The sequence below is a fragment of the Schistocerca serialis genome, chromosome 6 (assembly GCF_023864345.2).
Source record: "Schistocerca serialis cubense isolate TAMUIC-IGC-003099 chromosome 6, iqSchSeri2.2, whole genome shotgun sequence".
In the NCBI taxonomy this organism is placed as follows: domain Eukaryota; kingdom Metazoa; phylum Arthropoda; class Insecta; order Orthoptera; family Acrididae; genus Schistocerca; species Schistocerca serialis.
Genome location: NC_064643.1, coordinates 760,782,718 through 760,796,847, shown reverse-complemented (window position 1 = coordinate 760,796,847; position 14,130 = coordinate 760,782,718). Strand labels below are relative to the sequence as shown.

Here is a 14,130-nt window from a genome sequence, read left to right as displayed (position 1 = left end):
CAGATATGCGAGTGCTTCGAAGACTTCTTAAGTAATAAAACCCAGTATGTTGTCATCAACAGCGACTGTTCATGAGAGACAAGGCTATCATCAGGAGTGCCCCAGGGTAGTTTAATAGGACTGCTATTATTTTCTATTTACATAAATGATTTGGTGGACAGCATGGGCAGCAATCTGCAGTTGTTTGATGATGATGCTGTGATATATGGTAAGGTGTTGAGGTTGATTGACTGTAGGAGTTTACAAGGTGATGGTTCAAATGGCTCTGAGCACTATGAGACTTAACATCTGAGGTCATCAGTCCTCTAGACTTAGAAACTACTTAAACCTAACTAACCTAAGGACATCAAACACATCCATGCCGGGGCAGGATTCAAACCTGCAACCATAGCAGGCGCCCTGCTAGGGACTGGAGTGCCTAGAACTTGCAAGGTGACTTAGACCAAATTTGTAGTTGGTGTAATGAACGGCGGCTAGCTCTAAGCATAGAAAAATGTAGTTTAATGCAGGTAAGTAAGAAAAACGAAACCATAATGTTTGGATACAGCATTAGTCAACTTCAGTTTTTTGGGAGAATTATGGGAAACTGTGGTTCCTCTGTAAAGGAGACAACAAATAGATTGAAATAGATTGTTGGTGTGACCTATTCTTGAGTACTGCTTGAGTCTTTCAGATGTGCACAAGGTCAGCTTAAAGGAGGAAATCAAAGCAATTCAGAGGTGGTCTGTTAGATCTGTTACCAGTAGGTTCAAACAACATGCAACCATTACAGACATGTTTCGGGAACTCAAATGGATATCCTAGGAGGAAAGGCAATGCTCTATTTGATGAACACCACCAAGGAAATTTACAGAACCAGCATTTGAAGCTGACTGTATAACACTTCTCCTGCCACCAACTGAATGTAGAGAGAGACCATTTTGAAGCAGGAAGTGCATATTATCCTGCTAATTTGTGGCAATTTGGGATAGTTTGTTTTATTAAAAATACTTTTTTTGTAATATTAGCATAATGAGTTGTAATCTCTATGTATAAAAGGCAATGACCTGATTGATTCATCATTAACCAGTCCAAAACACTAAGGATAGGAACTTGAAATCTGGAGGTGTCGATCTTATATTGTAGGTGTCATTTTAGAGGGGATTTTTTGAAATTCTCCCCCAAAACAACCCAACCCTATTTCATCCCATTAGGGGTAGGTGACCAGACAACCAGGTCATCAGTCTCATCAGGTTAGGGAAGGATGGGGAAGGAAGTTGGCCATGCCCTTTCAAAGGAACCATCCTGGCATTTGCCTGCAGCGATTTAGGGAAATCACAAAAAAACATACATCAGGGTGGCCAGACACGGGATTAAACTATCATCCTCCCGAGTGGTGAAATAGGGGATGAAGGTTTTTTTTATGCTGCTATTGAGGCAATTTTGAAGCTAGACCTATGAAAACTGTCATTTAGTTTCTCTGTCAGAAATAACAAAAGATATACGTTACAGCACTTTTGGAAATTTAACCCTATGGGGGAGGGGGGGGGGGGTGAAATATTGGGTGAAATTTTTTTTTTATATGTCATTATTAAAGAACTACTGAAGTATTTTTAAAGCTACTCTATGAACATTGGCATTTGAATTCTCCTTTACAAATTAAAAAAAAAATACATGTTCCAGTGCTTTTGGAAACTGAACCCTTAATGCGGAGAAATAGGGAATGGAAGTTTTCGTGGAAATATTTCACTGTGCAAGCATTTTTGAAGCTAAATCTATGAAAATTTGTATTTGGCTTCTCTGATGGAAATAAGAAGTGCATATGTCACTACTTTTTGAAATTCAACCTCCAATGGGGTGAAACTTTTATGGAAATATTTCATTGCAAAACCATTTTTAAAGCTGAATCTTTGATACCTGGTATTTGGCTACTCAATTAGAGATGAAAAAATACATGCGTCACTGTTTTGGAAATTAAACCATAAAGGGGCGGAAACAGGGTCAGACTGATTCACTGACTCATCATAGCCCAGCCCAAACTGGTGCGAACAGAAACTTGAAGTTTGGAGAGAGTGTGGATCTTTTACTGTAGGCATAATTTAAGAAGGGATTGTCCAAAATTTCACTCCTAAGGGAGTAAAATAGGGGATGGAAGGCGTTTTGGAAGTCTGTCACTATTAAGGGAATTTTGAAGCTAGAGCTACGAAAATTGGTATTTGGTTTCTCAGCCAGAAAATAAAAAAAAAATTGTCTTTCATCATCTTTTAAAATTCAACCCATAAGGGAGTAAAAAGTGGGTGAAAGTTTTTTTGAAATAAATAATTACTAAAGAATTACTAAGGATTTTTAAGGCTACATCTATGACCTCCCTACATACAATTCAAAAATTTAGAAAAATATTTCCAACCCATGTTAAACAAAAATTAGTCCAAACACTAGTCTTGCCTAATCTTTACTACTGTGATGTAGTTCAACACAGCACAAATAGTGAAAATTCGAGATGCCTTGAGCTAGTGATGAATGCTTGCGTTAGATAAGTATGCAATATACGGTTGTATGATCATATCAGTCCTTCATACTCCCAACTAGGTTGGATACGCCCACATAAGGCACGCGATCTCCACACGATGTGCTTACTTCATCGATTTCTTAGCCACTGGTGCCCCCAAGACTTATCTTCTCACATTAAACACCTATCATCATTCCACAACCGCAATACCAGATCGGATACGTCTAGCATCTTGGCTGTACCTTTACATAACACAAAATCTTTCTCCGTGTCATTCTCCATCTCAGCCATACGATTATGGAACACGCTCCCCTGTGATCTGCGTCTTATCCAGAACCACTTAACATTCAAGAGGGAACTCAAGACTTACATATTAGGGACGGTATAGCCACCATTGTTGTGCCCCTCTCATCTCTTTCTTTCTCCTCTCCATCATAGCTTCGAATTTTACCATTCTATTTCTCTTCCTCTAACCTATCTACCTCTTCTATATCTCTTTCACCTCATTCTATCGTCTTATGTCTCTGCTTGATGAGAATAACTCACAAGCTGCAAGAATATAATGAGAAAATTCCCAACTAGCAATAGGACTGACATTCATAAAAGAAAAATATGTCTCCTTTCATATACATAGTCATTATTATTATTATTATTATTTTCGATTATTCCCATTTAAGAGAGCGTTTGAACTTGAATTCCTCTATGATGATTGTTTGTGTTTTTTCTGAGCCCAAATTTTCTTCATGTGTTCACTGTGTTGTTTCTTTCGCTCCGCTGTCCATTTGCATCCTGGTCTCTTCTGTGTTGAGGTGTCAAATTTATGTTTTTTGATGATGTTCCTGAATTCAGTTCTGTTTTCTGCATCGTTTACTGTTATTTGTGCTTGTCTGAGGTCCTCTTCAACTTCTTTTATCCACTTTGTTTTTCCCCTGCCTGAGTTGATGACTTTAAGAATTCGCTTTTAAATTCTGTTTTCATTCATCCTGTGGATATGTCCGTAGAACTGCATTCTTCTTTTCCTTACTGTATCTGTAATCTTGTCTGTGTATTTATATAATTCTGATGTTGGTCTCTTCTTCCAGATTCCTTGCTCTTGTATTGGGCCAAAAATTTTCCTGAGAATTTTCCTTTCTTGTTTCTCTATTTCTTTGATTTTAGTTTGCCCACCTATTTGTGTTGTTTCAGATGCATACAGTGCCTCCGGAAGTACGACAGTGTTGTAGTGCCTCAATTTTGCGTTAGTGGATATGGACTTTTTGTTATAATAGTTCCACGTGAGTTTATATGCTTTTTATTCTTTCCTCATTGGCCTTTAGGTTGATCCCTGATGGCTGAATGATTTCTCCCAGGTATTTAAAATGTGGTACTTGTATGATTTTCCCATGGGTTGTCACAATAGGCAATTTGTCTTGTGGCACTCTTTCTATGTACTGGGTTTTCTCATATGAGATTTGCAGGCCAGTTCTTTGTGCAATTTCGTGTAACTTCTCTATGGCGTTAGTGGCTTCTTTTCTATTATTTGTGAGGATTGCAAGGTCATCTGCAAAAGCTAAACACTTCACATTGAATCTATTATCTTTTCTAATGCCAATTTGGATTCCTTTGACTTCTTTTTCCCATGTCCTGATGATTTTTTCAAGAATGATATTAAAGAGTAATGGTGAAAGTCCGTCACCCTGTCGCACTCCAGTTTGGATTACAAATGGTTCCGAGATATCCCCCATAAATTTAACCTTGGAGACTGTGTCAGTTAATGTTTCCTGAATGATTGCTCTTGTCTTTCTGTCAATGCTGAATTCTTCCAGCGTCTTGCAGAGCACTACTCTGTCTATTGAGTCGTATGCCTTTTTAAAATCTACAAAAGTAACCACTGTGTTTCGGGTGTTTCTCATCTGGAGAATCATTTTCAGATTCCAGATCTGCTCTATGCATGATCGTCCCTTGCGAAAACCAGCCTGGTATTCTCCTATTTGTGGGTCAGCTTGTTCTTCTAATCTATTCATGAGAACTTTTGATAGGATTTTATATGTGACCGGTACGAGTGAGATACCCCTGTAATTATTTGGTTCAGTTTTGTCCCCTTTTTTGTGGAGTGGATGGATGAGTGCGCATTTCCATTCAGAAGGGATCTGTTCTGTTTCCCAAATGTTTAATATGATTTTGTGAATTTTTCCTGTTAATCTTTCATCATTTAGTTTCCATAGTTCTGCAATAATTCCATCTTCTCCTGGGGCTCTATTGTTTTTCAGTGTCTTGATAATTTCTACAATTTCGTTGATGGTTGGCAGTTTAGCGTCAGGATTTGGTGTAGACGTCTCGTAGTGAATGTCCTCTGTAGGTCTTTCACAGTTGAGAAGTCATTACTATTATTATTATTATTCTTGATTCTTATAATTATTTTTTGATTGTTATAATTATCATTGTACTACTTTTATAATCTCTATTTTTTTCTCTAACATTAATACTGTATAAAATGTTATGTGTCCTTAATGTTCTGTAGAAACTGAAATTGGTTGAATCTGAGTATGCCTGGTTAGGTGTAAGAGAGGGCCTGAAGGCTCTAAATAAATGCATAAATAAATAAATAAATAAAAAATTACTAATGATTTTTAAGGCTACATCTATGAAAACTGGAATTTGACTTCACAGTTAGAAATTTAAAAAAAATGTGTTTCAGTGTTTCTGGAAATTCAACCCCTAAAGGAGTGTAATAGGGATGAAAATTTTTAACAAAATATTTTTATATTATATATTTATATATTTTATATTATATATTTGGCCTTTACAAATGTCTGCTTGTGTCTGTGTATGTGCGGATGGATATGTGTGTGTGTGCGAGTGTATACCTGTCCTTTTTTCCCCCTAAGGTAAGTCTTTCCGCTCCCAGGATTGGAATGACTCCTTACCCTCTCCCTTAAAACCCACATCCTTTCGTCTTTCCCTCTCCTTCCCTCTTTCCTGATGAGGCAACAGTTTGTTGCGAAAGCTTGAATTTCGTGTGTATGTTTGTGTGTCTATCGACCTGCCAGCACTTTCGTTCGGTAAGTCACATCATCTGTGTTTTTATATAAAAACAAAGATGAGGTGACTTACCGAACGAAAGCGCTGGCAGGTCGATAGACACACAAACAAACACAAACATACACACAAAATTCAAGCTTTTGCAACAAACTGTTGCCTCATCAGGAAAGAGGGAAGGAGAGGGGAAGACGAAAGGAAGTGGGTTTTAAGGGAGAGGGTAAGGAGTCATTCTAATCCCGGGAGCGGAAAGACTTACCTTAGGGGGAAAAAAGGACAGGTATACACTCGCACACATGCACATATCCATCCACACATACAGACACAAGCAGACATGTCTGCTTGTGTCTGTAAACAGTAATAATGAAAATGTTGGGCAAAATATACCCCTGTTTGTGAGAAGCTTGGCTATTTATTTAGTAGTGCAATAGAGAGAATTTATGGAAGCAATCCAGGGACCTTCACCGCAGTTGGATCGATAGGGAGGTGGCACGAAAGGATCCAGACCGCCAAGAGGAGGAAGGTAATACGACTTTCATCTGGCAGTGTATTGGGGTCGGCAAAATATTGTCCCGTTGTATCGGCCAGGGATGCAGCTTCCCGCATGGTTTAAGACCCACCACAAATCTTACAAAATAAGCAACAGCAGCAGGAAAAGGAAGAAAAATACACCCCAATGAGCAGTAGCTGACACTTTCTAGAAAGTGCAAGCAATCACAGCACCACTGCAGCAGCCACTGCAGGGCACTGCTAGTGGTCCCCAGAGAGGCCTGATGCATGTAGCATCCAGAAGCAGATAGTCTGCCAAGGAATCATTTAAAAAATGTAATTGGTTGAAACTGTTATTACCGGTGAGTCAGAAAGTGAAATATGTTATAGCTGTGCTACCATTTCACTGAAGATGAAAGGTGCTACAAAAATTAATGCAATGAGTGGTTTCAACGGCAAGATGCTGCATTCAGACATACACTGTTTACTGCTAGATCACGGGTGCAACGTAGTATAACAACTCACACAAAACACAAGACTGACTCCAGAAAATGCTGCAGACCACAGTGTTGCCAGATTGTGCAGATAGGTGGACTCAGTGTATTATCAGTGTGGCCTGTTTATTTATTCCTTGTCATGATTAGCATGGACTTAAGATTAGATTAGATTAGATTAATACTAGTTCCATGGATCATGAATACGATATTTCGTAATGATGTGGAACGAGTCGTGCCTGGCCACTGACTAGGTTTTATGTCAAACAGTGTACATTTAACTTCTATATGGATCACCAGTAGCTAAAAACAAAAGGGTGATTGCCATCCAGGTTGTAACTTGGTTGTGTAATGTAAATGTAATAGTGCTGCACTGTCTTGCAATAGCTCATGTTCATCCATTTTGTGGCAATAGTGTGGCCCCCTTGCAAACACTTCTGGCTCAGAAATGTGTTGCTGGAAACATTGCCAGGCAATAGTGGCCATTAGTGTGGTGGTACATGTGCCTGCAATTCATGTGGCAATGCTGCAGGACAACATTGTTGAGATGTATTGTTGGCTGTATGCAATTTTTATGGCCCACATAAATGCACTTTAACTGAGGTACACACCCTCAGAATTTGTGACATATTAGAAAAAAAGGACACATATTTGTGACAGGAAAGAATACAAATGTCATTGATGGTCTGAGAATTTGTTAAAACATGAAAAAAGCGGAAAAAATACTAGCATACAGCAAGATACAAACATACTTCCTTTCACTCCCAAACCAAAAGCAGGTGTTAGCAGCACAATTTTACCACTTTCATTTAGGACCAGAGATTATTACTCTGTTCTGGTAAAATCTTCAACTTGATGCGACGTATTTATCTATTTTGTATAACAACTTGCAGTATGTCGTTTCAGTGTAACTGCATACCGAAATTTTATCACAAACATATCACCATTATGAAACTTCCTGGCAGATTAAAACTGTGTGCCGGACCGAGACTCGAACTCGGGACCTTTGCCTTTCGCGGGCAAGTGCTCTACCACGAGAGCTTCTGTAAAGTTTGGAAGGTAGGAGGCGAGGTACTGGCAGAAGTAAAGCTGTGAGGACGGGGCGTGAGTCGTGCTAGGGTAGCTCAGTTGGTAGAGCACTTGCTCACGAAAGGCAAAGGTCCCGAGTTCGAGTCTCGGTCCGGCACACAGTTTTAATCTGCCAGGAAGTTTCATATCAGTGCACACTCCACTGCAGAGTGAAAATCTCATTCTGGATATCACCATTATCATTAAATGTCAGTTATTAATGCATCAACAATATTAGCTTTCAAGAGATACTATGATATCCAAGGCAGGAAGCGAAAGAGTCACAATACACACTTAGCATAATGAATAAGATTATGTATTATGGAGGTGCAGGATGAAGGTGTGTGTCCCATTATTTGCTGATTTTTTTCTATCTTAACATTTTTGAAAAATTATAGGTCTTTCTCATGAATGTAGTGCAAGTATGTTCCAAAATATTCTGAGTTATTTGCATTTCCATCTGATTAGACAACAAAGGATGAAATACATATTTGGCTGTTTATTTGTGAATATGTGGTGATTTCTGAGTGTGTGGTTAACCAGGGTGGCCAGATTTTCAAAAATAAAAAACAAAGTGTTCCCTTACCATTTTTAATGATCATCTTTTCCAGCTCATATCGGTACAGTTACACATAAACTAAAGCAGGGACTTTTGTGACATTAATACTTGTTCTTTGAGTGTCACCTCAACACAAGACACATTTTTTTCATCTTGGGTATTAATGACTGCTTCAGCTGTAATTAGTCCTTTATTATTGGATCACTACCGGTTTCATGGCACTGACGGAAAACAAAGATTTTGAGCTTTTCCGCTCAAATGTTTTAGGCATATCTTCACTTGAAGATGTGGCTTTCAGTGGCACAAAACCAGTAATGATTCAATAATAAAGGACTAAATACTGCTGAAGTGGTTGTTAATATCCAAGATGACTACTCATAGCTTTGGTTGCCCCATCCACAAGGTTCTCTACATTTTTTTCAATAAATAACTAAGTGAAAAGCAAAGTAATATAACATACTAAATACATATTGTAGTTATTATGATTTCGTATACTAAAAGAACAAAATATTATCTTTAGATATTTAGTTCTTCTGCATAGGAGTAAACCTTGATGTATTTTTATCCAATTTTTCTTCAGTTGTATTTTGTTGATAACTGGGTATCTTTAAACAATTTTGTACAACCATTTACAAATTTATAAATTTGAAAAATATCTTCTCTTATGGGCCATGCTAAATCTGACATTTTTCACAACATTAAAAGAAAACAAAAAACTGGTGACTGAGTACAGAAGCAATGGAGGGGTTTAATCAAAGCAAAAAGATAGATTGTCTGGCAACCCTATGTCAGGCAGACAGCTAAGAGGAGAGCTTAAATTTCTGTGAGTGAAACAAGGGGCAATAACATTCACAATCTTCCTTGTCACATATATTTGGATGTTTATATCTGTGTATATGAAGATCATAAAGAGACAAATAATTCAAATGTTACAATGAGTGACATTTCTGACTGGCGTATTTCTGCTGCATCATGTCCTAACCAGACGCCTTCAACGGCATGGCCACACTGAATAGCATGGTAGTGGTGCTACTATTATCATGTTGTTTATGTTAGAGTCTCCTGAAGGCTTTCACCACTGATATGTTGTTCACTGACAATTAATAATAAGAAATCATACCGAGGGTGACATGTTTGTGATATATCTTCAGAGCAGCCAAAACATTAATAACCTGCACAGGGATGAAAAACACCACTTTTTGTTTTGCCTTCCGGTTCTGACTTTCCATTGGTCACTTGGCTAGAGCTTATACAGCATGGTGGGGTCACTTTACATTCCACATTATTTCCGTTCCTGCACAAAAATGTGCCTCAGTAGCCATGTGGACGCCTTAGCAGGTCATGCTCTCTGTGCTTTCTTCCATATAGCTAAAATCTGTTACACTGGTGCAACATTGTGACATGATTTTTCAACAAGATGGTGCACAATGCCATTTTGTGAACAATATGAGGGATTTCTTAGATCAGAAGTTCTTAGACCACAGGACTGAAACAGGTACTCCATCCATTGCTTGGTCCCCTAGAAGCCCAGATATTACACCACTTGATTTTTTTCTGTGGATGTTTAGCAAGAATCAGGTGTACCAGACACCAGTTCATAATCTACCAGATCTGTGCCATTGCATTCATGAAGCTATGCAATGCTGAGAAATGCTTTGAGAGAAGTGGAACACACATTAGATGGCTGTTACACAACTAACAGTATGCATATCAAGGAGTATTAGGTGTGTAAAAAAATATTTTGAGTTACCGTACTTGTAGAAACCTACTGGCAATAAGTATCTCAATTACTTTGTGTATTACTACATTTCATATTATTATATGTTTAACCCAGACAGCCTCTATTTTGCATATGTATGGGGCCTCAAACTCCAAACTGCCTCTTACTTTCTGAACATATTTTGGCCTTGTTTGAGAGATGATTAAAAATGGTGTGGTCCTGGAGGGGGCCTCTAGATCTTGAGGCCCCCCAATGATCAGAAGCCCGGGGCAGGCCACCCCCTCTTAATCTCTCACTGGTTTTTGCTCTGCAGCATGGATCATCCTCCATTTCCTTTCAAATTTTTCATGCCACCAAAGTGCATACACAGACATAATGTGTATAACAAGAGATTTTTTAGCAATGCTACTTACTGCAGTCATTAAGAGATGTTTTTGTGTTCTAAATTTTCATCTGTTTATGGGTAGCACGCAGTGATATATAAGAATTAACTTCATTAAATTATTCATAAATTAATTAATTCTACAGGACTAAAATATGACCCACGAAAATGTAACTCACTGACAGTTAGCCTAAATACTTCACTGTTTTTCAGAGTTAAAATGTTTTAACAGAAGAAGACACTAAAAGTATATAATTTCATCCCCCCCTTTTTTTTTAATGGTCCATTTTTATTCTACTGAGTTAATTATGAAAAATGCTTTAAAAACTGCAGGAAAATAATGAAATAATCTTAACTCTTGGTAATGTTGCAAACAAAATATATGGGTTATTCAAGTTACATCTGTCTAATTAGTAAGTCACAAATTAACAGCTGTTAGCATAATGAGAAATTATGCCATAAAATAATAAAAGGTAAAGAATGTTTGTATGAATAGTTGGGCACATGCTGTTCCGTAACTGATAAAACAACTAATGTTCTCCAAACCTTAATAGTAATGAAGTACACTTTAGCCAAGATTTTTTATTAAGTGGAGTTATTTTACTGTGAAATGAGTCTAGGGCAATCTCAGATGAAAAAACAAACAACATTTATATTGCTGCATGCAGCTGTATTTCATTTCAAATGAGACACAGGAAAACAGTAGACAATGATAGAAAACAAACTTATTACTTCTGTGATAAAATTTATATGTTAATGACATTAATGCACAGCTTAATATGCAATGAATTCTTGTATCAAATAGCATATACTGTGACAGATTAAATGCAGTTATATAATGTATTTTCTTATGTATACATAATATTCAATTATGATAGTGCCAACAGCAAACTCTCTTAATATTTCTCCTAGAAATAAGGCAAGTATCTTGTGTTTCAATATTTGTAAATGATGAACTTTTATTGAAACTTTTGCTTCTGCTGTAAAAAGGCAGGTGTTTCACTGAAACTACTGCCACTCCTGCTTTATCTTAAACTGACTAAAAACTGTAAGAACCAAGGGCACATACCACACGACTTGGATACAAAACTGAAAACCTATGACTGTCTTGCTCCCTTTATTATGCACGAAGCTGCTGTTAGGCAATCCTCCCATCTGCCTTTCACCAGCCATATTGACTTTGTAGTTACGGTTGCTCTTGTTTGATTAAAAAAAAGAATCACAGTCACAGCTATTACACTTGAATTCCATTCATACCCAGTATAACTCTTAACGATATTCCAGAGCTTTTTTATACAGCTACTCATTATAAATTGAACAAAGACCAACTACAAACTAACTCTGTTAAATTGATCTACATTCTGAAACAATTTACTGACAATGGCTGAAACTGATTTTTGTACTAATATTTTCTCTACAGCAATCAAATTTTTGAAAAGAAACATCTATAGAAAGCTAAAAAGATTCTTAAAATGGCACAGTATAATTACATTTCCCATAACTATTACACTGTTCTTACTATTAGCAGCATGTACTTATACACTGAAGCATGAATTAGACAAAAAAGCACTTACATTTTAATTATTAGAAATTTTAATAAAAGTATACAGTCTTTTCCAGCAGATGTGTAGTGAAAATAGATCTTAATGAAATTAGAAAATTCCTAGTACAATGAATGAGCTACACTTTCAATATGGTAGGTGAAATTTAGGTTTAAGTCTCGAGAGGAAAACTAATTCTTCCCAGATACTGAATAGTGACAGGACATCACATTCCTTAAAATAAGAAGGTAAAGATGTTCACTTCTCTGTATCACAGAAAAAAAAACAGTGATGAGAAGTAAACAAATTAATACCTGTATCTCAGCCATTACCTAGGCACCAGTATCTTACACAGTGCTGTATGATCCTCATGTTCCATGGAAACCTAAAAATCTGAAAGTTTCCACTACCAAAAATGGAAGAAATTCTGCATTTACTGAGACATGCTGAATGATTTTTTAATAATAACTTTGTTATAAACATCAGCATTTTGAATTCGATGTCAAGAGAAAAGGTTAAATTTTGAGTATATATTCTGTCATTAGTAGTAGAAGGTATGTATCCAGGCAACATAAAAAATATCTGAAAAAAAACTGCACTGGTGCACTATCAAATTGCATTGCAAAAGGAATGGATTATGATGCATTGCAAATGTAATTTAGTCTATGTTAGCTGAAAAGAAACGGATCGAGTTTTAGGTGCCTTTAACAAAAACATCTTATCTAATGCTGGGAATTAACTTCTGGATACATACCTGTCTACAACAGTGAACTATTTAAATGTCCTTCGTAAACAAATTTTGTGCAAATTGTCAAATATATATCAATATTAACCTATGGAGTAAGTATTTGTGCTTCGTGTTTAGGAGAGAGGAAAAACTTAAACATAAAACTCAAACTGCTCTTCCATTCTACATGTACCAACAGTAAAATCAATGTACACCTACATAATCTGCAGGGACAAAATTGGTAAAACAATTTTGTCACCACTGATAAAGTACTCTTATAATCAGCAGTATGTGGCACCAAATGATTTCACTGAATCCGTATGAAAAATTGTTCAAAAAGTCACACTGCGACCAGATAATCGACAGAATTTTAAATAAATTGTCTGTCACAGACAGTCTGTTTGCAACCACCACTCAGCAATGGTTCCTACGTTGCCACCTCACAACAGAGCCCCGACTAGCACCGCTAGTCGTCATCGTCTTCTCGGGACTCTGGTGAGAGAAGCTCTAGCTAGATAGCGTTGAGAGGTCGGCGTGAGGAAGAGTGGTGGGGGGAGTGGTAATCATCTGCCGGGTCTCGCATGGAATGGTGTTGCCGGTACCTCTCCTCACGACCTAGAGGCGGCCCCAGAGACAGGCCTGAAGGTCCAGCAATGGCCGCACTTCTGGCCATCGACGGCCCGTACTGCACGTGTGGCACAAAAGTAGGGTCGGGTCGACGTACCGGACGACGGTGAGTATGATCGCGCAGTTCGTGTCCCACACGTGGATGGTTGTGATGGGATTGTTCGTGGTGCACTACACGTTCGAGATGTCCGGGATGGAAATGTGTACGATCGCGGTGTGGGTCTTCCAGACGGACACTCTGCAGCGGTATTTCGAGGAGGTCGTGGAGGTTGTGTTCGTGGTGGGAATGGGTGTGGTGGTATGCTGCTGCCAATGGAAGTGGTGCTATTCCATCATCGTACTCATCGTACTCATCGTACTCGGAACGGTCGCGCTCCAACCTCGATCGGCCGTGTTGGTGCTGGTGGTACACTACTGCTCCTGCACACGTGAAAAGAAAATCAAGTCATTAAACAATATTATGAAATAATTCAGCTTAAGGACAGAATGAAATACTTTAAAATTGTTCTATTGTGAGTAAACGGAATAAATATATTTGAGTTATATACACACATAATGTAGGTAATCACCCAGGTGTTAAATATTTGTTCTGGCATTATGAACATAGTATTTATTGACAGCTCAATAATATTCAGATACTAATTTGGGACCCAAATACTAAAGAACACTTTTTCCATGAAAGACAGCATCTTGAGACCTGCAACTGTTGATCAATATAAACAGAACAGTTTTCTGCATCAGTCACTTATTTATTTGGTCACTATGTGTTTCGACAATTCGCACCGTCACCCTCAGGTGGAGAATTGTTTACTTACATAATTGGTGTTAGTGAAGAGCACAGACACCTTTCCTCAGCAGCAGACCGAGCGTAATGTATGTTATGTTGAGTCTTTTGTTGACGATAAAAACTGTTTCATAGGAAAGGCACTACCAAAGTTAAAAGCAAGACTTTGTAAGAGTAAATTGTACTTACACAGGAAGCAGAGATGTAAAAAGTCAGTGTACTGCTACAAGTTG

At 37.8% G+C, this 14,130-nt stretch overlaps 1 protein-coding gene across 14 annotated transcripts in view; it reads right to left on the bottom strand.

The window, feature by feature from the left end:
- Positions 1–10,863: 10,863 nt before the first annotated feature.
- Positions 10,864–14,130, bottom strand: part of LOC126485138 (voltage-dependent L-type calcium channel subunit beta-1) — a 749,688-nt gene continuing 746,421 nt past the window's right edge. For 8 of the 14 annotated variants that reach the window (XM_050108790.1, XM_050108795.1, XM_050108789.1 and 5 more), the window contains one exon: positions 10,864–13,533. In XM_050108790.1, coding sequence (XP_049964747.1) covers positions 12,998–13,533 — 536 coding nt within the window. In that variant the 3' untranslated portion in view covers positions 10,864–12,997. Of the gene's footprint in view, positions 13,536–14,130 lie in introns of all 14 variants that reach the window. The other 6 variants (XR_007587913.1, XR_007587916.1, XR_007587912.1 and 3 more) reach the window with 4 other exon arrangements.